The sequence below is a fragment of the Equus quagga genome, chromosome 2 (genome assembly GCF_021613505.1).
Source record: "Equus quagga isolate Etosha38 chromosome 2, UCLA_HA_Equagga_1.0, whole genome shotgun sequence".
Lineage (NCBI taxonomy): Eukaryota > Metazoa > Chordata > Mammalia > Perissodactyla > Equidae > Equus > Equus quagga.
Window position 1 is genome coordinate 178,084,514 of NC_060268.1, and position 24,948 is coordinate 178,109,461.

Sequence of the window (24,948 nt, forward strand, 5' to 3'; positions counted from 1 at the left end):
GGTGCTCGGGTAACATGTGCCATGATGGAGGTACTGACTGGGTGCTCAGGTAACATGTGCCATGATGGAGGCACTGACTGGGTGCTTGGGTAACATGCACCATGATGGGAGTACTGACTGGGTGCCCCGCGGCTAACAAGGCATTGGCAAGGGGTGTGGATGTGAGGAGGTCAAGGAAAACCAACTGTTTTAGTCTGCTCGGGCTGCTGTAACACAATACCATGGACGGGGGCTGAAACAACAGACATCTACTTCTCACAGTTCTGGAGGCTGAGAAGTCCAAGGTCAGGGTGCCAGCGTGGTTGGGGTCTTGGTGAGGGCCCTCCTCCTGGCTTGCAGACAGCTGCCTTATCACTGTGTCCTCACAGGCAGAGAGAAAGCCCTGGGCTCTTCTTCTGCTTATAAGGCCACTGATCCCATCGTGGGGGCCCCACCCCCATGACCTCATCTAAACCTAACTTCCTCCCAAAGGCCCCAACTCTAAACACCATCACATTGGGAGTTAGGGCTTCAGCACGTGAATTTTGAGGGGACACAAACATTTGGTCAGCAGCACCAACCAAAAAAGGTAATTTCTGTGATAAGTCCAGAAAAATGAAGATGGAAGGGGGCACAGGTCACAGAGAGGTGCATAGGCCCCACAATAGAGGTTTGGGGATTGTTCTGAAAGAAATGGGGAGTCATTGATGGGTTGTAAGCTGTTCTAAGACATGGTCAGATTCGTTTTGAAGACAGAGTCATTCCACAACAATAAGGATGGGTGTGAGGGGCCAGAGAGAGAAGGATCCACTAAGATGCTGCTAACAGGATGTTACCTTAAAATCCAGATTGTCCAAGAACATTTCAGGGCATGGCAAGTATAAATAACAATAATAATAAACACAATAAATCCTGGCGTGTGCTAAACACAAACACTATCCTATCAATCTTAGCAACAACCATCTGAAATAGGTACTTTTTGGGTTCCTATTTTAAGTGGGGAAGCAGAGGTTCAGAGAAGTCATATAACTTGCCAGAGGATACAGAGCAAGGAAGTGGCAGTGCTGGGTCCGACCCCTGAGGCCCTGCTCCTCACAGCTGTGCCACCCGTGAACACAGTCAGCTTTGACAGCCTCAGTGCTGGGTAAGGGTGGGCAGGTAAAGAGGGTCCGCACCATCCTGGACCTGCCACTCTGCAGGCTGAAGTCAGACCCTGAGCCAAGGAGAAGCTGCTGGGTGACATCCCTGGGAGTGGCCTCTTGGAGGCATGTCGGCTGGCCCCCAATCCCACTGCAGGGCTACAATTTTGCATATAACAAGAGCACAGTGATTTGGGGAATGATAGGGATGTAGTACATGTGGTTTAAATAGGCCAAACTCCACTTCCTCTCCCCAGATGGATGCAAGGAACTCTAATAATGCCATTTTGGCTCAGGGTGTCTTTATCCAATGGCGGAAATGCCTCAGCCAGCAGCACAAGGCTCTGGGAAAGGCCGGCACCCAAGGACCCACAAGGGCGAGGACTCTGGTCTTTTGTCCTTCACCAGCAGGGGCAAAGGGCCCAGAGGTCACACTTCCATCCTGGGTTTACCTTCACTGAGGCGATGCTCTGAGTTTGCTCGGGGTCTGCAGAGAACAAGGGCCCCTCAACAAGCTCCCTGCTCTGGTCTTCTCATAGGCCCGGACCCCGCCTTCTGTCTCCAGCCTCCCCTAAAATTAGCACCCTGAATGGCCCTCGACTACGCAGAAACCTTCAGTGGCTCTCCACTGCCTTCAGAATGGATTCTAACTTCCTAGCACAACATTCAAGGCCCTGCTTAATCCAAAAACTCCTACCCCAAACCCCAATCCTGATAGTACCTTATCTGTAATTGGTGCGGAAGAATCATTTGTGAAAATTCCAATTCACTACGCAGAGCACAGGCAACATAGAGCATGGTTCCAAATCTCGGCGATGATCCTCTCTATGTAAGGAGACGGAGGCAGGGAGGGTTTCGATAGGCCACCTCAGCTTGTATAGAAGCTGGGACTTGACAATTAATGTTTCTTCCAATTCGATCCAAAAACATAAGCAAGGGAATTCTAAGGCTAGCTGCTCCAGTCTCAGCTGCGTTAAATTAATTCGTTGTCATGGCTGTAGGAATTTCTTGAAAGGAGTTGCCTCCGAGGTTAATGAATCTAAGAGGCCAATTCTGTGCGTGCTGAAATTCTTGGAATCTGAAAACATGGGCAGTTGTAACTGGTAAGGTTTCACTGAAAAATGTACATGTGTTGTCTTTGAGGGTATTTACTTAACTAAAGACGTACGTTTCCACAGCTTCTGGACATTTATATTATAGGAAAAGATCTTTAAAGCTTCTCCAACTCATTTCCCCACCTGCCAACTTCACTTGCCAGCTCTCTCCTTGTAATGCCTGCCGGTGCCAAAAGAATGTCTCCATGTTCCTGTCTGTTATAACCAACAAAAATGCACACAATGTTTCATATTTGATTTAAGAACACTCCTTCTGTCCTTCCCGACTGACAGCTCCTTCTAACCCTGTCTGGGCAACTGAAGAACGTGGTATGAAAATCGGAATCTTAGTTTAGTCCACGGAACTCGGAGGACGACCAGCTTGTGGTATGCCCATTACAGGCGTTTCCCGCGGCAGCTGCATTCCCAGAAACGCTTCCAGACGGAACCAGACAAGGCTCGGTACCTGCCAACGAAACAGCAGGCTGGAAAAACTCAGCGCCGGGACTCCACCAAGACCGTGCTGGAGATGAACCTTAAAAAGCTCCCTTCTCCCCTTACGTAAGCCAGGAGGCAAGGGGTCTACAGAACCGGAATTCTTAACTCTTCCAAAACAGCCCAGACATGAAAACTGCAAGACAGCAAAGTCTGCTCTCAGTGCCACAGATGAGCTAAGACACATGCAGAGGCGGCCAGTGTCAGGTCAACCAATAGCTCCTGGGGATCTGATGCATTCCCACGTGTTCCACTTAAGACACTAAAACCAGCAATAACTTTTGGCAATACAAACACATTCCTATTAGCTGAATAGGCACCACCGAAGCTTATATGCCCCAGTGGTCTTGTTTTGAACTATAAAAGAAGGGGCAAGATTTCAAAGGAGCTAGGATAGAATTCTCTACCCCTGGTGGGCCCTTAACTCTTCCTTATGTCTGTACTGCAGGAGCTGACATTTCCTAGAGCTCTGTCTGAGCAAGCTTCAAAGTAGTTCTGAAATGAAATTGCCAGTATGTACGCATGTTTTAAAAGGGCAAAATATCTCTAGCATCTAGCACAGGGCCTGGGGTGTAGCGGGTCCTCGATAGTGATTTCTTGATTAAATGAATATACAGAAAGAACTCAATAGAAAAGGAGGATAATCTTTAATCAGGTAAAAATTTTCCCCTTAAAAGCTGTACATCAAAACTGTTAGATAGAACTTCATTGAACGGTACCTTGTTCCTGGGCAGGGCCAGGACCCTCAGCAGCTCAACCTCAGCAGTGGTTCTGTAGCACTCAACTCTGGATCGAACGGACTCCACTTCCCCTCCACCCACCAAGTTGTGCAGGACTCAATTTGCATCGCTGTACAGGGCACCCCGATGAGATACTCAATAAACATGTATCGGACGAAAAACAATTGAGAAATCGTTAAAGGTCTAAGACACTGTTTTTAATGGTATAATGTGTTTCCCCAATGATAGATATGTTTAAAGGATACGGCACACTTCATTTTCTATTCCTTTGTGTATTTAATCATTTATGTTCCTTTTATGTTTTTCAGAAAAAAAATCAATAAGTATGTCAAGCATGTATAAACTATTAAGTGTGGCTGCTTCTATAATTAGTCTAAAATACTGCATGTGGATGATGGGTGACTAAACTTTGGGAAACGTATGTAAAATATGTCACTTACGTATACAAACATAATCTTGCCAATCCATCAATGATGGGGAATAGCGTACACATAACGTTTCTGAATTTGGGCTGATCCATCCATATACGTTCAGAGGTGGCCCTTGTGAGATGCCTGCTGGGGTAAGACATGCTGAGAAGGCCAGGGAACTGAGCCAAGCTAATGGTTCCCATGGGAATGGGGAATCCTAACGGAGACACAATCCATAACCCTAGGTCCTGGTCTCATTAATTCTGTGCCCTCAGAAACCCCTCACTCTGTTCTGGGTTTCTGACCATGTCTTTAAAGCATAGGCTTGGAAAATTAGTAGGTTCAAGCAAAAGGAAGACCCTAAGTACCTTCACTGAGTAAAAACTGCATGCGAAAATGGTTATGCCAGCTGAATAAAATCTCTTTGTGTGCCACTTTTAGGAAAAGGTCAAATTAATTTCAAGTAATTAGCAAAAATGCAGCCTTGAGGCATGGATCAACTCAGAGAATGTGAAAAGCCAGAGTTAGGTCAAATGCTGGAGAGTTGGGAATTAATTTTTAAAAATAACATTTTATGGAGAGGAAGTTAATGACTAGGTTTGACTTCAAGGATTGGTTTAGTTTATTGAAAATAGTCATTCTTCTTTTTTTGACCTGTACAGGTATAGCTATAAAAAGCCAAATTCCTGCTATATTTTCTCTTATACAATTTTTAAAATTAAATATGTTGTGTGAAAAGGTATGATGTGCCTCAGTCATGATCCAGCTTTAGAGATTTGTTTCTTTAAACTCTAGCAAGAGCACACACATATTTCCGTGCTCTGTCGGCTGAGAGGACCAGGAACCATTGTGCGGCAATAGCTGTGAGCGCAGTCAGCACCCAGATCTTGGTTTCTAACACCATTCTCCGTTTCTCCTGGGAGAGATGGCTGATTCCAGGACTACGGCAGGAAATATATGAGATGAACTTGGTGGATCTTATAATTACAGAAAGTAAGGAAGTGCTGACACACACACAAAATAATGGGTATATATCAAAGACATGCAGGAGCCAATTGAAAAACCCTCCAGGGGCCAAAGCAGGAACAATTTGAACAACAACATAAAGTAGTACTGGATTACAACCCAAAATAGAAAATAAATACCCATGAGTCCATGCTGATCTGAATAAATAACTGAATACATAAATAAACAGAGAGAGTAGAGAAATCTCACATACAGAGGAATTCAAAATAAATTATATAGCTACCTCACCCTCAAGGAGATGGAGCATAGCGCCTTAAGCATGTGATGTGTACAGTGACTTCTTTCCAAAGAATTCCGTATGGAGAGAGAGGACAAAAGATGAACTAAATAGCACAGAAACCTGACAAACACGACCTCAGCCAGCTGACCAAGTCAACATGCACAGTGATAAGTCCTGTTGACAGTAGGGACCCTTGATATGGTGTAACAAGAATGGTGCTTTCCCTCTGTGGTCTTCTTAAAACAGTTAAGCCCAGTTCAGTCACAAGAAAAACATCAGACAAATCCCAGTTGAGGGACATTCTACAAAATCCTTGACCAGTACTTCTCAAAACTGTCAATTATCATCGAAAAAAGGAAACTCTAAGCAACTGCCACAACCAATTGAAGCCTGAGGAGATAGGATGACTAAATGTAACGTGGGATCCAGGACGAGATCTTAGACCAGAAAAAGGGCATCCGGTTACAACTAAGGAAATATGAATAAGGTATGGACTTTGGTTAATAATAATGTATCAATGTTGCTTCAAATGCACTATGATAACATAAGACGTTAATAATAGGGAAACTGGGCGTGAGGTAAAGGGAACTCTCTGTACCATCTTTATAACCTTTCCGCAAATCTAAAACTCTTCTCATACAAAATGCATATTTTTAAAAATCTAGCAAGAGCAGTCTTTGAGGAAGAGAGAGAGAAACTTTTCTTCTTATCTGCCCCACATTGCCAAAGGGCAGATTTCTGTAAATACATGTAGTCCTGGGAGACACACATTACCTCTTGCCCATTTACATGGGGCACTCATCAGACATTCTCAATGGGCTGGGTATCTGCCCGCAAAGGGGCAACAGTTGGTACTTGGGGTGGGGGGGCGAAAATTCTTAGATATTACGGTGGTCTGTGCCACTCCAAAGCTTAACACTACTCAACAAAATCTTATTCCTTAGTACTTAATTTCTCTCTTTGGGGAGAAATTAAATTCAAATTTAATTTTAATTTATTTAATTTTTCTCTTTAGGCAGGCAATAATGAAAAACTGGTTGTAAAACGCTGGCGTACACCACTCAAAAAATACAAACCTTGTGTTTCCAAGGATGCACGCGAGTAACAGGGGAGCAGGGAACACGTTAGATCAATACACAAGGAAGTCTTCTCGTGGGAGCTCTCTACACAGGCGTCATGTCACAGTCTCAAAATCACACTCTATTTGGTGGTTGTTTTTACATGATTTTACATACTTGGCTGCAGGCACTCTCGTGTCAGGTTTAAAAATATTTCTCATTTTTTAAGGAAAGAATAGGGGATTTTTCTAAAAATCCGAGCTTTAAATTTTGCTTGAACGAAACATCTTCATCACCATCACCACTGTTGATTGAGTAACTGTAAAGGAACTGTTTTCATCAGTTATGTTTTAACTTCAAAGAAGATCCAGAATAAAAGCATAAGCGACAGCCTCCTCAGCCCTCACAAGACAGGAAACGATTAAACGCAACATCGATACACACTAAGTCTCTCTGGGGAAGATTTGCTCGTTAGTCTAACCATGATTTTAAAATCATAATCTCTTCTAGAAACTATATGTTCTTCTAAATGTCCTCAATTGCCAGAAACTGTCTCTCTTATTAAAAGAGTTCAGGTTAGAATATAAAAAAAATGTATAGCATTACTTATTACAAATGTGCCATACAAATGCAAATATGAACAATAGGGAAAGCTTCCGGGGGGGGGGGGGGGGGGTTTATGGGAACTCTCTGTGCTGTCTTTGCAATTTTTCAGTAAATCTAAAACTATTCTAAAATCTCTTATCTTTCAATGTCACGGGAGCTTGACCCGGGTCACAGCGGGCACTCACACGTGCTTGGAGGAATGAACGAAAAACTGAAAACGATCCATCAACCTCCTTTTCTCCTAATATGGAGGAACGATATGCCCTGCATGTCAGCCAAACCTGGAGAGTCTAAGCTAAGGAGGATGAAGAAAAAAATATTTTATAACCTCTGTCTGTTTAAACAATGTAAACCACTATATCTCCTAGCATTATCCAAATTTATTTTAAAATATAATTTTTTAAAAAGATCCAGTTCCATGATGATGCTAGAGGTTTGAGGGGGAAAAAGTTGCTGAAACTGCAGGGAGAACTGATTCAATAAACAATTTTTTTAAAAAAATGATATTAAGGCCTTGCTAAGAGGTCACAAGAAATAATGGAGGTGGCGGGGAGCATCGTGGAAATATAGTCCTGGAGTCCCTCCTTGACGAGTGGCGAGCTTCCAGAGCGAGGACACAGGGAAACCAAGTACAATACCTTGGCTTGCTTTCTCTTCTTTGTGTGTTGGCCAAAAAGGAAGAGTGGCAGGAAGGGCCCTGGCAGCGAGCTGGGATGGCGCGCTCACGGCTCGTTGAAGAAAGCCAGAGCTCCCTTGGAGAGCAAGACTGACAGCTGCGGGAGCCATGGCCAGCGCTCCCACGCCTGCCCTCTGAGGCACGACCTCGCCTCCAGAGTCCAGATTGATGAACAATCCTGACATGATGCACGAGGGAAGGAAAGCTAGAGATCTTTCCGGGAGGCAGCAGAGCACTATGGAAAGAACACAAGACTGCAGAAGCTGATGGACTTGGGCTCCGTCGCCAGTCCTGTCGCTTCACTCTCTAACTCTACGTGCTGCTGCATCCTCACCTACACATGCGCACACCTCCACCCACTTTGCAGGGCTGCTGGGAGCCCAGGTGAGATAATATCCACAGTACCCCTAGCCCGGGGGTCGCAAACTGCAGCCCCCGGGGCCAAATCCAGCCCACTGCCTGTGCGCTAAGAATGGTCTCACATTTTTAAATGGTTAAAAAAATAATAAAAGGAGAATATTTTGTCACACATGAAAATTATAAAATTCAAATGTCAACGTCCATAAATAAGTTTCAGTGGAACACAGCCATGCCCCTTCATCCACGTGTTACTGATGGCTGCTTTCACACTACAAGGGCAGAGCCGAGTGGCTGCGAGACGGTGCAGGACCCACACAGCTGAATATATTTACTGTCTAGCTCTTCACAGGAAAAGTCTGCCGACCTTTGGTCTCACTCCATCCAAAGTCAAGGGAAGTTTCTCGGTAACCATCAGCTTCCCTCTCCTCTAGAACGGTGGGTGCTTAACTAGGGGCAATTTTGCACCCTCCCCGAGGGACATTTTGAGTTGTCACAGCTAGAGGGGGATGCTACTGGCATCTAGTGGGAAGAGGCCAGGGATGCTGCTACACATCCTACGATGCACAGGTTGGCCCCCTCCCCTACACACACAGCAAAGAACTATCCAGCCCCAACGGCAACAGCACCGAGGTTGAGAAGGCCTCCAGAGCGGAAGTGGAAAGCCTGGAATGAACCAAGGGAAAGGAGAACGGCTGACATTTACTGAGTATGCCAATGGTGCTGTGTCAGCAGCAAGACAACCATTACCACCTCCTTTACAGATGAGGAAAGAGGGGCTCAGCAAGGGCTAGTCACTAGCCCAACATCACACAGCAAGGCAGAGGCTGTGCAGGAGTCTGAATTCATTTCTGCTCGTTCCAATGCCTTTTCTCCTTCCACTGTACCTGCCATTGATTCTTAAAAACAGTTGAGTTCCCAGACAAAGATACAAGGGGGCCAGCTTCTACCTCTCTAATCCCTCTCCCCAGAAGGGTGGGCACAGTCTTGCCTGGGTGGGTTATGTGAGACTGGAACAAGAGTCAAGGCCTGCCGCAGCCCCCTGTGTACCAGACACAGCTTCATGGGACTGTCAGGCAAGGAAGAGGTAGGGTTGGGGTCCAACAGGAGTTAGGAGGGAGAGGGAGGGACACACCATCCTAGGAGACCATACAGTCTGGAAATAATGTTCCAACTTATGAGCCCTGTGCTTTTCGTATGAGGAGCTTCCCAGTAGGGATTTTAATAAAATTATATTCTTAAGAGGCAGCACTACTGGTTGGGTTGTAAGCTAATGAAAGCTCAGTGTTCCATAAGTCAGAAAGGCTAACCATCGAGCTTACTCAGGCACGCTCCAGGCACCACTGGCTGGCCTGCAGCAATGCCTGCAATTTCCAGAATGACCCGCTGGAGAAGGGGAAATCATTCTCTGTAGGGCTGGCCATGTAAACCCACCTGGAACGGAGAGGCACATGGGGGGAGTTACTCCAGATAAGACATCAGCAACCACAAAAGTGAAAAGTATAGCATTCTACCAAGCTGTAAAAGTCTCCAAATGATTTAAAATCACCTACACTTGCTAAAAGGAGGTCAGCAACTCTAAAAAGTCAAGGCAGTCCGAGAGTGGTGTGAAAACTTTCCCCAGAAATGGAGAGGCCCCCAAGGCACCCTCTGGCATTTGAATGAAGCACAAACGTTGACTTTTGTCTGCTCTATCTTCTGTGGCTGCCACAGCCATCTCCACACCAGTGAGGGACCTGGGCCCCAGGCACAGAAGAAGGCTCCAAGCCAGTCAATACACATTCCGCATTGCTCCACTAGGTGCCAAGTACTGCAAGGATGAGGGCATGAAGCTGAGGCCGCTGCCCCCAGGGAGGGCACAGGCTGCTGGAAGAAGCAGAAATATAAAGTAGCCAGGACAGCACAGCGTGATCCATGTCCAAGAGTTGAGTCCCGAGTTGTGTGGACTGAGGGTCTAAAGCCAGCACGGAAGGTAGAGTCTGCATTAGCCTTCGAAGTGCCTTACAGTTTCCATGCCTTTATTCAAGGTCAACGTGGCCATTTCTTTTCCCCGGGACATTGTTTCTTGTGTTGAGCACAGTTGAGTGGCTTATTTTAGGGGCCCTGCTATGTAATGATATCCAATGGAGAGAACTCGACTCGCTCTAAGGGAGTAAGGAGCACGCCCTGGGAGAGGCGGCAGGAACTGAGGAACGCGCAGAGGCAGCTCTCCCCTCGTGCTACACGCCCCTGGGAGGTCAGAGGACGTGTACAGGATTTAGGTTGTGTGCATGCAGCATCTGTTTCTGCCATGTCTACAGGTTCAACTAGCATGAGTAAGCGTGTACACAGCATGACCGCACATCACAGAGTTGCATGTGACCTATGAGGACGAAGGTACTGGAAGGACAAATTGGCTGGGGAGGTCAGGACGACTGTCACAAGAGAAGGTGCAATTTAAGCTGAGGCTTCAGGGTGTCAGGGACACAGCATATGCCAAGCATGGCGATAAAGAACATCGTGTATTTAGGCAACAGGCTGCCCCTGACAAGCTGGATGGCTGAGAGGTGGGAGGGGGACTTCAGAGTCAGGACAGCCCTGCCTGGAAAGCATCTCGGGCATCATGCTAAGGAACCTGGCTTCAGATATCACGGGTGGCTTCTGAAGGATTGGAAAGCAGGAAGGGGACAGGACAGATCACCCTGCCAGCACACGCGGAATGTCTGGAGCAGGGGAGGACTAGGTGAGGCATGGAGGTGGGCATGGAGAGGAAGGGGCACGCGTCAGAGGTATCTGGCCAGGAGAGTCAGTGATGTCTCATGATTTGAGGGAGAAGTGGGAATGACAAGCTCATCCTCTAGGGGTCACTAAATAAAACAGAGAACATGGGCGGGGGCTGTGACCACTTTGGGGCACAGCGCACGTCAGGTAATCAGGAACTTTCACCTGGGGGTGCCTGAAATCCACCGAAGTCATGACTGAATCTGAGGGGTCAAAGCAGGGTGAGCGACGTGGGTTTTAAGTCAACGCCTGTTAGAGAACAAAGGGCGAGGTTATCAGATGAAATGTGCCTGACACGGCACCTCACACCCAGTAGGAGCTCAGGTGTGGAGCCTACAGGGGCTGCTCTCATTCAATGTGAGCCCCTCTCCTCCCCACAACAGATGGACGGGGGCCTCGGGAGTGAGTGACACGGCCAGCGGGAGCCCTTTGTCAGAAGTGGGCCTAGGAAGAAACTCAGGAGAAAGTAACAGTTAAGGGGCAAAGCCAAAAAGAGAAATAAAAGCAAGAATTAAAAACATATGCTAGGAAACAAGAGAGAACAGGGTCTTGGGAGCCAAAGGAAGTGAGAATTTCAGAGGAGAGTGAAGCGGTGTCAAGACAAGTGAGATAAAGAGAGAAAGGCATGCACTGGGTTCGGAAGTCGGGAGGCTACCTGTGACCTCGGCGGGAGCAGCCGTGATGAAGCGTCAGGAGTGGAAGCTACTGCGGAGGGCTGCAGAGGGAACGCAGCGAGGAGGCAAACCTCCCTTCCAGGAGTCTGACCAGAAGGGATGAGAGGGGATGGTTCCTCGGGGGAGAAGCGGGGCTTGGGGTTCTCAGCTGTGACACAAAGCGACTGGAAACGTGTAGAGCAGAACCTCCCCCTGCCATTTAATTAGTTGCTATTTGATATTTAAGACCTGCAATATGCTAAGGGAAGCTTCGGTTTCATGTTCTAATCCATTTGCCTTTTTATTTTCCATTTCACGTACTATTTCCATAATTTCATTCTCATGTGAGAAAGCTGGAAATTGGAAATTTCCTGGAGCATTCAAAGGCTGAGCTCAACTGAGGTCATCTCACCATCAATCACATCTTGACACGTCTTCCCTGGTTCCAGGGGTGATTTTTTCAAGACATGAAATTGGAGATTGGTCCCTAAAGACACTTTAAACTTTCAATATCACCTTACAGTTGTGTAGTAGTTTTTCAGTTTCCAATGTATTTTTATAGCCATCGTTTCATCTCATCCTTACAATGACCCTAAGAGGGAGGAAAAGCTGACAAGCTCATCCTCACGTTATAGACCAAAGCAACATGCAGCAAACAAAACTGGAAGCTGGCCAACGTGCGAAGGTCACACTCTTTCCCATTCCTCTACTCTTTCAATTAAATTACCAGTGGCAATGATGGCTTGATTCCTGATTTGCAAAGGACGTAATTACATCCCATTCAGATATATTTTAATCACAGGTGAAACAGAGCATCTGACTTCCGCCTGCATCAGCCGGATCAAGTTGACCAGCAGGCCATCACTGCACGCAGCAGCAATTTCCTCCAGGTCTGGGGTTCTAAACCTGCGTGCTCGTGAGAATCCCCTGGGAGCACTTTGTAAAAAGGAAGCTGCCTGGGCCTTCCCCCAAACCAGTTAAATCAGACTCTCAAAGACTAGACTCTGGACATTGCTATTTATAAAAGTTTCCTGGTGATTCTAATATGCAACCAGGCTGAGAACCGCTATGGGTGGTAAGTCAATGATGTAGTGAAAACCAAATTAAGAAGGGATTCCTTTCTCTTTGGGGGTGTTTATGACGGCACCACCGCCCACTTAGTTAGTAGGTACAAAATGGCTCTAATCCTCTGGCAAGTCCGATGGACTCTCCCTTCAATCTGACCCCTTCTCAGCACTGCCCGGGTGAGCTGCATCCCTCTCTTCCCCGGATGTTGCACCAGCCTCCCACTCCTCTCCTTGTTTCCACTCAGGGCCCATGCTGGGGTCTTTGCACAGCTGTCAGAGCTCTGTTAAAACCCACTGTCACAACCAGGTTCAAAGCCCTGCGGTGCCTTCCCTCCCCAGCCCTACCTCATCCGGGCCCTGCCAACCTTTTTTGCACTCAGTCCTTCTCTCCCTCTGTTCCACCCTTACACTTGCTGTTCCCTCTGCCTAGACATTCTTCCCCAGATCTCTGCATGACTGGCTCACCAGTCATCTCCTTCAGGTCACTGTTCAGATGTAATCTCCACAAGAAGACATCTCCTGACCACCCCATCCACAAGAACCCCACCTCTGACCCTTTACCTTGGCCTGCGGCATTTTTCCTCTGGCACGTAGCAGCACCTCTAACCATACTATTTATTTGTTTACGTGTTTCCCTCTTACAGTTGGTGGAAGCTCCATGAGAGCAGACATGAGGCTCCAACACCAAGAACAGTGCCTAGTGCACAACAGGCCCTTAATACATATTTGTGAGTGAATGATTAACTCCCGGGAACTTGTTACTGCCTTTCATCCCCGAGCACTTTGTGCTTTGAAACAAGCACAGTGGGGCAGGTGACCAGTTCAGCCTGCAGCACACAGGGGTGGCCTTATGGCCACACAGGTCTGGAGGGAAACCAGAGGGGCCTAACTTGGAGTTTCAGGTCCCTTCTCTACGTCACTGCATGAGTTCCCAGGGTCTTGTGGTACTCCCAAATAGAAACCATCCGTTCACACTCCCAGGTCCTGTTCACTGGACTTCTGATGGCCATCCAGATAGATAGGATGTTTAAGAGTTAGATGTTTCTATATGTCTAAGGAACGCCTTTCACTATTGTGAATACCGCATGAGTTACCTCTGGGCAGGATAACGGAAAGAATTACTGTTATGGTTGGTAAGTCATCTAAAATCAGAATGTTTAACGATCAGAGAAAGAGGGTGACAGTTTACCATCTTCTCACGATGAGCGTTTGTTTTCTACAGGCTGCTATGTCTACAGTGAGGTCACATGGACCCACTCAACCTGGCCGCGTGCTTGGCCCGGCTACTCCCACATCATCCCAAAACCATCTGTCTCATCTTCCCCACTCCGGACACACCAGGCTCCTCCCTGCTCCTTGCACATCAGCCTTTCACACACTCTCCACAAGTCTGACTCTTCTAAACTTATCGAAAAAGTTTAACAGCTTCTCATCTTCTTAGAAAGGTCTTCCCTGGCAACCTATCGAAATATATCTCCCCTGTGAGTCCCTATAATAACGTGTTGTTTCTTTCTTAACACTTTTCACAATTTGAATTTGTTTTGCTTACATTTCCCTCATTAGAATGTAAGTTGCTCAGGGACAGAAAGCTCGTCTGCCTTCTTCATTAACTGTGTGCCTGCGCCTGGTCCACAGTAGGTGCTCAGTTAAAACTGGCCGAATAGAAAGAAACAGGAGAGCAAGGAATAAAACAGGAGAGCAGGAGAGCAAGAATGCTAACCTAAAAGTCTATATTCTAAGACACGGCAGGCACAGTTGTGCCACAAAAATATTTATTAATATAAGTGTGTCTTGTATACTTGAAGATACACTCTGTTGATGCAGTTTAAAATAAAAACTTTCACCGTTATATTTGATAACAAGGAAAGACACGTATGTCATGAGCCAGAATCCCAAATCCTACAACAGGTATACACCCCCCCCCCCGTGGGGAATTAGGCAAACATGTACACGCATATTAACAGACATTTACATGCACCCCTCTCCATGCAGGGTCTTGGTTAGCCAGCACGTATGGACACACACTGCAATTATAGAGCCACAGTGCTGATTCCATGAGCCATATGTTGAGATGAGCCCCATGGCATTACAACACAATGCCATTCCCCAAATCCCCTAGGTCCCTATTCCCTTAAATAATGTCAGTAAGCAATTTTAGTGCAGTGGGTGTGTGCCTGCAGAGGGTATGTGCCTGCTGCCTGCAGGATTCTATTACTGGACGTCCAATCCCAGAGGAGCTGGGACAGCTATCACACAGAAAGGGTTTTCCCTTGCGTTCTATAAATATGGTGCTGCTGGTGGCCCACGATCATCAGGTTGTAAGGTTGGCCAACAGCAGACATGCCAGTTCCTCCTCAGGCACGCCTCATCATGTCTGCAAGATGATTGACTGGTAAGAAAGATGAAGCTGGAGGTCGGAAACCAGAGCCGACCTGAGTTGGTCCAGTCCAGTGGCACACCGGCAAGCCTTATCAGCTGTTGCTCTGACTCCCCACAAGGAGGGCCGCCAGATGAAATACAGGACACCAGTTAAATTTGGATTTCAGATAAACTACAAGGAATTTTTTGGTATAAGTATGTCCCAAATATTGCATGGGATATACTTATATAAAAAAATTCCTTGTTTATCTAAAGCCCAAGTTTAACGGGGCATGCTGTACTTTTATTTGCTAAATCTGGCGACCCAACCACCAGGAAAAGCCCCATAACAGCTTCCACCAACCCAAGAAACTTTAGATTGTTCCATATTCTTGTATTATTAATTAGTTTCAATAAATATTTTAAAGACAGACTTTCTTTATAAAATAGTATACTTCTCTTTTACTGCACCTATCAAATCATTTCTAATTTTGCTGATTAATGGCAAGATGAAATGTTTTTTAATGTCTTAAGTTTTTCTTCCAGGAAACATCAATACTACCATGATTGACTTGTACTTTGTATATTCAATTTGCAACAGTCTCCATGAAACAAAAATATTCAGAAAGTGTAGGTTTGGCATTTAGACCCTTTAACCAAACCTCCAACCTTTCTGAAAGCTCACTTTCAACTGAAAGCTTTTCTAGACAAGAATGAATGATGTAAATCATCTTATCATTACCCACATAAAGGTGGCCCACTGCGGCCCTGCCAGAAAGCTACTGAGGATTTTCGCGATCTCAACTGCTCTTTAAAAAAATCTGTTTTCCATTACAAAAGACAATCTAAAAATATTCCCATATAACAAAAGGACAAAGCCACTTGTATCATCTCTCCAAAGAGCTCATATTTCTATAGATTTTATCACTTCCCAACTGTTCCAACAAGTTGTGAAATTGAAGAAAGTCACGTAGATCTGGCAGATAAAACTCATCAAAATATTAAATTTAATCACTAATATTTCAATCATTTCATATTATTCTTTCATATCATAGAAGGCTCAAATGAAACACGTCAAAGTAAACAAAGTATAAAACTGCATTAAAATTCATTACAAATTTTTTTAAGTGGCATTACAGTGTTTCTACCAATAATCGATCGATAACATCAAAATGTTAATGAAAGAGACATAAATATAGAAAAATACCCAACACTCAAGGAAAACAAACACGGAAGTTGTATATCAAGAAATGCAACCCCTGACGTGTGTTTGAAAAATGACTTTCAAGAGATGCAAATAATGCTGGCCACCCATCAGAACTGATACATCAAAATTGGTTTGTATTTTATCTTCATAAGAATAAAGATTTCACTTTATAATGATCAAGTTAGCATTAAAATAAAGGCAAACGAATAAAAGAATATGAATGCAGTAAATGTGATTTTAAAACTTTGGTCATGAAAAGTCAAGAAGAAAACAAAAACGAAAAAAACTGACCTTTGAGTCGATCCTGTCCATCGGGTTCCAGAGGTCTCCACTCAAAAGAGAGGCACTGAGGACCTCAGCAGCTCCTCCCGACTCCCGCCTTTGGGCCTGTTCCATGGAAGGTGCTAACTTGCTTCCCAAGTTCACCCCTGCATCAAAAAGACAAAACGAAACGGCCCCAGTCTTCATTCGAGTCGGGAAGAGTTTGGGATCAGAAGCTTATGATGTAAATGTCGGTGAAAATATCTGGAAGTTGAATAACGCCAAGGAAACACCATAATCTATTAAGCCACAAGTGCTAAAACTGATGAATTCTCTGTCAATCTAACCATAAAATTTTATAACTTAAAAAAAACAAAAGTTAATTTTTTTCTTCAAGACCTACAGCACGTGCTGGGTGATTATCATAGTCACAGTATATAATTCCATCCTTCAACAAGCAACAAAAATGCACAAGACTTTTTAAATGATGAATTAATGCTTTCCTTAAGATCAGCCCTCTATTAAAAGTCTTAAGGCTTTAGCTCTATTAAGACCAAATCCATTTACTCAAGTCCCAGCGAATCAGTTAAACACAATGCCAATCCGCCTCTCTGTACTTACGGAGGCTAATTTTATATGCTTCGGTGAGTGATGCTATAGACAAAATTAATTTGCCAGTTCAGACTGACTAGACTGGTTTACGTAAAAAAAAAAAAAAAAAAAAAAATTAAGCCATTCAATAAACTATTATATGATCTTGTTTCTTGGGGTCCTGTCTGTCGAATCAGTTAATATAATGACACAGGTTCAATTTAGCCCCATTTCCATAAACAATCCTAATGGAAAGTATAACATTTTTCTCTTCTGGAGAGTGTATTGCTTTCTTAACAAATACAGTAATTTCTCTGGGCTTGCTCTCCTATGAGGTCACGCTCCTGCTATTTGGTGCAACCACAGTATATCCCTCAAGGTAAAGGATGGGAGCAGATTCTCTCACATGTTATTCCCATTTCTTCGACCAGGACTCATAATTTTCAGACCTGACTCATAATAGCACAGTTTTAAGTTACTAAAGAGTTCACATTTATTGAGCACAAATGGTATTGAAATTTTAATCCTAGACATTTTACAGTTCCCCAAATACTTTTAAATCCACACCATTTTATCATTCTCAGTGTGGAAGTCTGCAGTTATATTCAGGTTACAAAAGGATTACTGCTTGAGTATTAACTGTCTGACACAACCTTTCTGGAAAATTCTCAAGCTGGTCACAAAGCATTTAAAACTCTCAGTTGTTAAGGGCCAAGGGAACAGCCAGTGGCAGAGGGGTGAGCTGGGCCACTCGGCCACCTGGGGAGGAGCGAGGGAGAGAAAGGACCATGAGCCAGGTGAGCAGGGAGGAGGGTGGTGCTCAGAGCTGGCATAAGCAGAGTCTTCAGGGATGAACTCCTATTCAGGAGACGAGGGTTCCAGCTGTGCAAGCAGAGGAGGCTGGCTCCAGGTGGTGACATCTGTGGACACTGGTGAAGGGCTGGATGGAGGTGGAAAGAATGGGCTGAGTGGAAGACATCAGAAGTCCTCCTCCTGGCTACAGATGGGGCAGCCAGGGAAGCGTGGAGATCTTAAATACATGAACCTCATCCAGTGGCTTGCTTTCATGCCCTCAGTGTGCCCCAAGGTAGTACAGCATCACTACAAGCAGGGGCTTTGGAGTAAGGCATACCCCGGCATCAGCAGCATCTCTACCATGCATTAGCTGTTTGCTCGCTCACTCACTCAACTACTTCCTAACTGTAGGCCTTGTGACAGGTTCTCTTTAGGTGCTCTAGACCTGAGGACTTACATTCAAAAAGCCCATTCTTTCTGCTTCAGGCCAGTTCGTCCTAATGCCACATGGAACCAGCTTCTTCTGTCTACACTGCTGGGATCCTCATCTCTTAAATACAGCTTCACCTCAGAAGACTCAGCTGGTTTCATCGACGTCATTCTCTATGCTTTGCCAAGACGCAGGTCTCTGGCTCAGGATCCTCAGTGAAATTCCCATGTTGGAATTTATCAAAACAAAGTGAGTTCTGATTCAGTTACAGAGCTCCTGCAGAGCCAGATGACAGGGTGCAACTAACTGAACTTATCTTAAAAGGGGAGCTGGTGTGTTATTTGCATTGGATTATAAAGGCTTCAAAATACCAGCAATTTTGGAGTGAAAACTGGAGATCCATCTGAACTTTCCCTTCAACCAATGAAAACCATGCCACGTGCCAACAGTTAAATGACCTTTATTCTAATCTTTTGAAAAGTCAGGTAAAACTGTTAAGAAAGTGATTGCAAGCATTTTAAAATTTCCTCTATATAAACAAACCCATTTGATTATGAACTACTCCTGGCAGTTCTGTCAGTTAAGTTTCCAACACAAGTGAATTGTTAAATTGAGTGGTTAGTCACAACTCCAATTGTCCAAGGGCTTGTCAAATCCAAATCTGGAGTCCTGTATCACCCACCACCCAGCTGCAGCGGGGAGAACAGGATGGTTTCCATGGGTATTCCAGCCATGATACTCAAGGCCTAGAAGATTTTCACCCAGCCCTCAGATACTTGGAGAAAAAGTCTTTGCATTTAATAGGACTTGTTTGGGAAGCTGTATGTCTTAGAAGAAAGGAGATGGCCCCATGAAGTTCAGGGTCTCCTGGTTGATCATTAGCATGCCTCCGCCAGCAGAGGAACCAGGAGAGCAAGTCCACACCCTTGATCGTAGGGAAATGGGGCAGGCCTTTGTGGGGTCTCCTGTTTGATAACCAGGCTGAAGCTGCACAAGCCAAATATAAAGAACATTCTTAGTCCTCTGGACCTTTTCCCCCCAAGACTCTTAGTAACAGAGAAAGACAGTTATTTACTCTCCTGCAGGCAAAATATTCCAACCACTGAACATTTCCCTTTTCACCTACATATTCCAGCATCTTAATCTAAAAGAAGTCCTTTTTGGCTAAATTTTCTTTCTCTAAATGACTGTATTTCTAACTATTCCAAGGAGAATTTAGAGGCAGACTGTGCCAGCACTTGTAGAAAGTTGTGCAACCTTTTTAAGAAATTGAGTAACTGCACTATTTGCTGAGTGCAGTATTTATTATCTGTGTACAGGGTAATGAAGCCATCTCTCAACTTTTTAATTGGCTGAACAATATCTCCCCAGCAGTATCTGTAGTTAGAAGACTGTTTCTTATGAGCTTTGCTTATGTATTTATACACTGGTATTTCTTTTTAGATGATGCAAATAAAAATTTTATTTGTGCTGCATGGATAGACAGAATAAATTATACACAGCTGTGAGATATCAGAATGAATTTTATGGAGTGATCTTGTTGACAAACCATAAAAGCACGTCTTGGATGATGCGTCCATTCAAGCCCTAGATACTGAGGAAAAAATATGACCTTCTAAAATGTACAGTTTGCATACATTTTGTTTTTCATAATATTTAGACATCAACAAAATTCAATTGCCTAAATAAAAAATGTGAATAGCGGATATTGGGGAGGAACTTCTGGCTTCTTTGCTGTCGGGTAACCCGATACACTGCTTGCCATTTTGATAAAATGACCAGTTTGTTCAGTTTCATAGTGGAAAGGAGCGTATTAGACATTTTGGTTTCTAACATAATCATCTTCTGTAACAATCAGCTCTGCCTTCCCCCTGGATGTGTGTGTGCCTATCCTGCCCATCTCCTTATCTGAGTTTGTCATCTTCAGATCTGATTATGGCTGGTCAAGAGGGAAGTTACAGGCCAGATCCTCCGGCAAGACTCTTTCAGCAATGGCTTTTAAGGTCTTGGGAAAGCCAGCAATGAAGACACTCCAAAAGTGACCTAGATGTCCCCATGTGAGACACCCAGGGCTTGGATGCCATATACATCCTGCCCCACCCCTGCTCCAGCCAAGCCTCCATTGCCCAGCTTACCAAGGGAGGTCCAGACCACCCTGAGGACCACTAAGGGCTCTGAGATAGTGAACAATGAACACCTTGGAGCCACAAGACCTGGCCCTTGTCCTGACTCCTCTTTGACTTATTGCCTCAGTCAAAGTCTGTTTCTGAGGTTCTGCCCTCTACAAAATGGGAACACATTCTCTCCCCTCATGATTCTCCCTGGGTTAAGGAAGCTCAAATAAGTCAACGCAGTCAAAAGACTTTCAAAAAGTTAATGCATGAAGTCATTTTGGGATATCAGAATCCAAGTTTCCATATTTCTAGGCAGTATTTGTTTAACCACACCACACAACTGGTGTGAAAATAACAACTACGTACTTATCATAGAAAATGCCGGGGTTTATCCACTCAAACCACCCAATCAGCAACTGGGGAAAACAAACTCTGATGAGATTACTAGTCAAGATAAAACTCAAACATTATACCTGGAGCTCTGGCTTTAAAGAGAAATCATTATCAACACCTGCATGAACCTAAGAGAAGAGAATCAACTTGGGGCACCAAAAGTAGGATTAATATAAATATTCTTTTGACAATCTAGCTGGGGGAAAAAGAAGTTGAGGCAGCCATCATGAGCTGCAAAAGAATCAGAAGACAAGGCCTTTGAAACTCATAAAGTATTTTCCTTAGCCCCAAATATCCACAAGCTAAAGAAAATCTTATAGCACTGACTGAGCAGCTCCTTATTCCAGGGAAGTATGGTAACAATGCTCTCTTGAAGGCAAATATATTATTTCCTTGGTTCAGATTCATAGCTAAGGTCTTAAGCAAATAACAATGCCACTCTTCCATCTCATCTGCAGACTCCCTGGGTAGAAATTAGGGATGTGATTTTTAAACGACATAGCTCAGAGATGCTCAAAAGAACCACGGTAAAAGTTAATCTGAAAAGAGTAGTTTTTTTAGTGGAAAAACCTGAGAAATACTGCTTCAGCCAGACAATCAAGGTGAATGGCAACAGTGCTAAGTCATGTTGTTGATATGTACCCTTCACAGGGGATGATGAAAGTGACACTTAACCTCTGAGCTCCTACTCGCCAAAAGCCATAACCTCAGTCTAATCTTGAGACAAATGCCAATAGAGGTACATCCTACAATATGTATACCTGACCAGCAATCCCCGAAACTGTCAATGTCATCAACAGCAAGGACAGTCTGAGAAGCTGTCATAGCCAAGACGAACCTAAGGAGACACAAGGACTAAATGTAACGTGGGATCCTCAATGAGACTGAGTATGAGAGAGAGGACATTAGGTAAAAAGTAGGGAAAGGGGTTAACGTATAATCTTTAGTTAAAAATACTATGTCAATATTGCTTCCTGGGTAGTAAATGTACAATACGTACTCCTGTAGGATGTTAATAATAGGGGAGACTGGATGTGGGGTAGATGGGAACCATCTGTCCTAGCTTCTCAATTTTCCTATAAATCGAAAACTCTCCTTTAAAATAAAGTCTATTAATAATCATTTTTTTAATTTAATCTAAATCTTGCAAGAATAATGACATTCTGGAGCAATTCAGCATCAAAAGGCTCAGAGATGGCTGTTTATCACTGAAGGTTCCAAATACCAGCAAATTGAAGCGTTCACCCCTCACTTCTTTTTTAACATCACTATTTGTCTAGATGGAGGAAAAGATGCAGTAACTGCAGTCAAGTGAAAAGCACGAAGTAATTAATTCACAGAGTTTCCTGGAGTATAAAAAGGCAGAGGTCTGTGAAGGTAGCTGAACCTTAAGCAACTGAAAGGCTGCTCTAAGCACCCCAGAGCGCTCTCAAGAACATGGAAACAAGTTGCGGTAAAAACCTCAAAATTTTTAAAAGTTCATTTAGGAAGGTGACACCAAGTGACAATCACGTAAATACTTTGATAAAAGGATCTTGAAATAGAACCAGATTCTCTCAGAGCCTGAGAGTGTAGCTATCCACACTGGCAGGCTAAATTATCAAGACGCAGTCCAGAGTAAGCGAGGCAGCCATAGTGGTTTGAGTTACCCATCACAAGCCACCTATGGATGGTCTTGGGCAAGTTTCTTGTGCTCCTTGACACTCAGATCCTTTATGGGTCCAGCAAGGCTAGAGACCATTCCACTCCAGAGGACTGGCAAGAGAACCAAGTAAGATCATGGATGTGAAGTGGACATGGATGTCATTTGGCTCAGTTTTATGTTTGTTTCTTTTTAAAATCAGTCTTTGGAAAGAAATACACCAAAACGCTCTTGCAGGCTTTTTCTGAGTGTTGGGCTATGATTTCATTGTTTGTATGTATCTCTGATTTTTCTATAATCAGTACATATTACTTTTATTCATCATAAAAGTAATAAAAAGCAAATTATGATAAATAAAAATAAATTTAAAATAATCAATCATTTGGACTCATGATGAGGAGCCAACTGACTGAACGTTTTGCTTTCTTACTAAAAAGCTCTTTTGGCATCACAGATCTGCAGCCCTGGGCACGCTAGAGGACAGGGCATATTTGGAAATACAAGCAATCAAGTGCTATGGAACAATGACAATTTTGAAAAGATGTTTTATATGTCATTTCAGCAATCAAAGAAAGCTGGTTCTAGCTTCCCATAAATGTTTCCAATAGATTCATACCCCAAGCACAACTTATCTCTACTACACAGAAAAATAACTTTGCACGCCCATAGGTCTCCCATCTGTGGGGAGCAAAGTCATTTACAACATTAACTTATATTTTTATACCCCTTTGCTGGTCAGTGGAAGCTAATGCCAGTCCCATTTTACAAATGAGACTGAACTATTGAGGTATATGAGTTATTCCTAAAGTTGCCCAATAACAAATGGCAGAATTAATGGCAAAACCCAAGCCCTTTGCATGTCAAATACATTCATTCACTTTGTCCTTTGTAGCAGGGACAAAGACATGCTACAGGAATTCATTTGTAATACTTTCTGGGGGGGATAGGAGGTAGGTCAGAATTTTCCAAAGTTTACTTTGCAAGAAATGATGTAAGGGAAAAATGGAACCAATTATATACTCCAAGAGCAATTTTTGGAAGTTACCAGCCAAAGGACAAGAATGGAAACTAGCTTATTCCATCCACTATTGTAAACTTATTGAATGGAATTAAACAACAATGAAAGAGCAGTCATTCTGCATCTCCACGAAAGACCTAGTTCCATCTCGGGTACTCTCCAACATCTTCACTGTACCATTCGTCATCGTTGGCCACCTTCTACTGAAATATACATCCAATTTAGCAGCACTTGACGATTATGGTTTTCTTCCACTTCTCTGACTAGGTCTTGCCTTTCCCCAGCCTCTTTCTCTCCTTGGGGCACTTGAACGTCCCCCAAGTCTCAGCTCTTGGCCATCTTCCCTCCCTACTCTTACCGTCCCCCAGAGAACGCAATCATTTTTAAGCTCATGTTGCCCAAATCAATATTTTTCCATCTGGCCAATTCACCCAAGCACAGTTTGCACTATAATATCTCCTCAACACTTTAATTGCAGTGTCTTGTCACCATTATCATCTCAAATTCAGCATGTTTAAAAATCAAAGCTTTCACTCCATCCCCCAGTCAGGAAACAAAACATTTTCCATCATATGTGTCTTGCCAATGCCATCACCATTCACCATGTCTGAAGTCAAGTGGCTGGGTGACTTTTTCGACACAGTCCTTTTTATCGCCAAGAGTCAACTCCGATATAGTGTTTTGTGCTGTGTTTTTGCTCTCTCTTGTTTTCTAAAAACTCTCCTACTTAACCAAATCCTAGATAGCCTCATCATCTGCAGGTTCACCCTCTTCCAGTTTTAAAGGAGAGGGACATTTAGTAAGAGCAAAAATCAGTAGCAGGGTTTTCCACCCAGAGAACATAAACGTAAATGAGTGAAGGCAGTAGAGAATTTAGCTGGTCCTAGGGACAGAAAGACAGTCAGTATGGCTAAACTGCAGTGAGTGATGGGACAGAGGGAGTGAGCAAAAGCACAGGGGTAGACAAGGCCCTGATCATGGTAGGCCTTCCAAGGCAGAATCTGGATTTTTATCTGAGTGCAATGGGAAGGCATTCTAGAGTTTTTAAGCAGAGTAAATCATTCATATTGGAAACATTCTCTGTCTGAGGACAGAGTGTAAGAAGGCTGGAGAAGAATGGGTAGATGAGAACTATTCATAGGGCAAAAATGCAATGTTGAGCATAGATTACACAATCAATAAGCACTAACAGATACCAGTGATGAACACTAATTGAACAACTGCCATGCACCAAGCCCCAATCTATCCTTTATCAGTTTAACTTGTGCAAACCTCGCCACAACCCTATGATATTTACCCCCATGTAATAGATGAGGAAACTGAGGCACAGAGAAGTTAAGCAACTTGCCCACAGTCAAACAAACCACGAAGCCAGGAGGCCAACCCATACAGCCAAGTTCTAGGATCTGTGCTCCTGTCACACTCCATGATCAATAAACAATCACTCTGGATAGGAAACAACTGGATTACAATTCAGATTCCTTCCTGAGTCCTACAAGTTCTGGAACCTCATCCCCTGAGAGCTCCATCTTGCTCCCTCTGCTGTGACCACACAGCCCACCCTTCTGACCCCTTGACATGCCCAGCTATGTCCTACCTCACGTTCTTTGCACTTCCTGATCCCTCTGCTTAGAAGACTCCACTCTCAAACCTTTGCCTGCCCCCCAATCTCATTATTCATATCTCAGCTCAAATGCCACCACGTCAGAGAGGCTGCCCTAGCTAAACACCCTTCCTCCCACCCAACTTTCTCTCTGGCCCATCACGCTATTCTGGTCTTTTCATAACATTTATCAGTGCCTGAACTTGTTTTATTTATTCTTTTCTCTGTCGCCACCACCCCGTGCCCCCAACCTAAA

At 44.1% G+C, this 24,948-nt stretch overlaps 1 protein-coding gene across 1 annotated transcript in view; it reads right to left on the reverse strand.

Annotated features, from left to right (window-relative positions):
* ADAM12 (ADAM metallopeptidase domain 12) overlaps positions 1–24,948 on the reverse strand; it is a 334,852-nt gene that overhangs the window by 276,340 nt on the left and 33,564 nt on the right. The window contains exon 2 of the mRNA XM_046654059.1: positions 16,137–16,273. Coding sequence (XP_046510015.1) covers positions 16,137–16,273 — 137 coding nt within the window. The remainder of the gene's footprint in view (positions 1–16,136; positions 16,274–24,948) is intronic.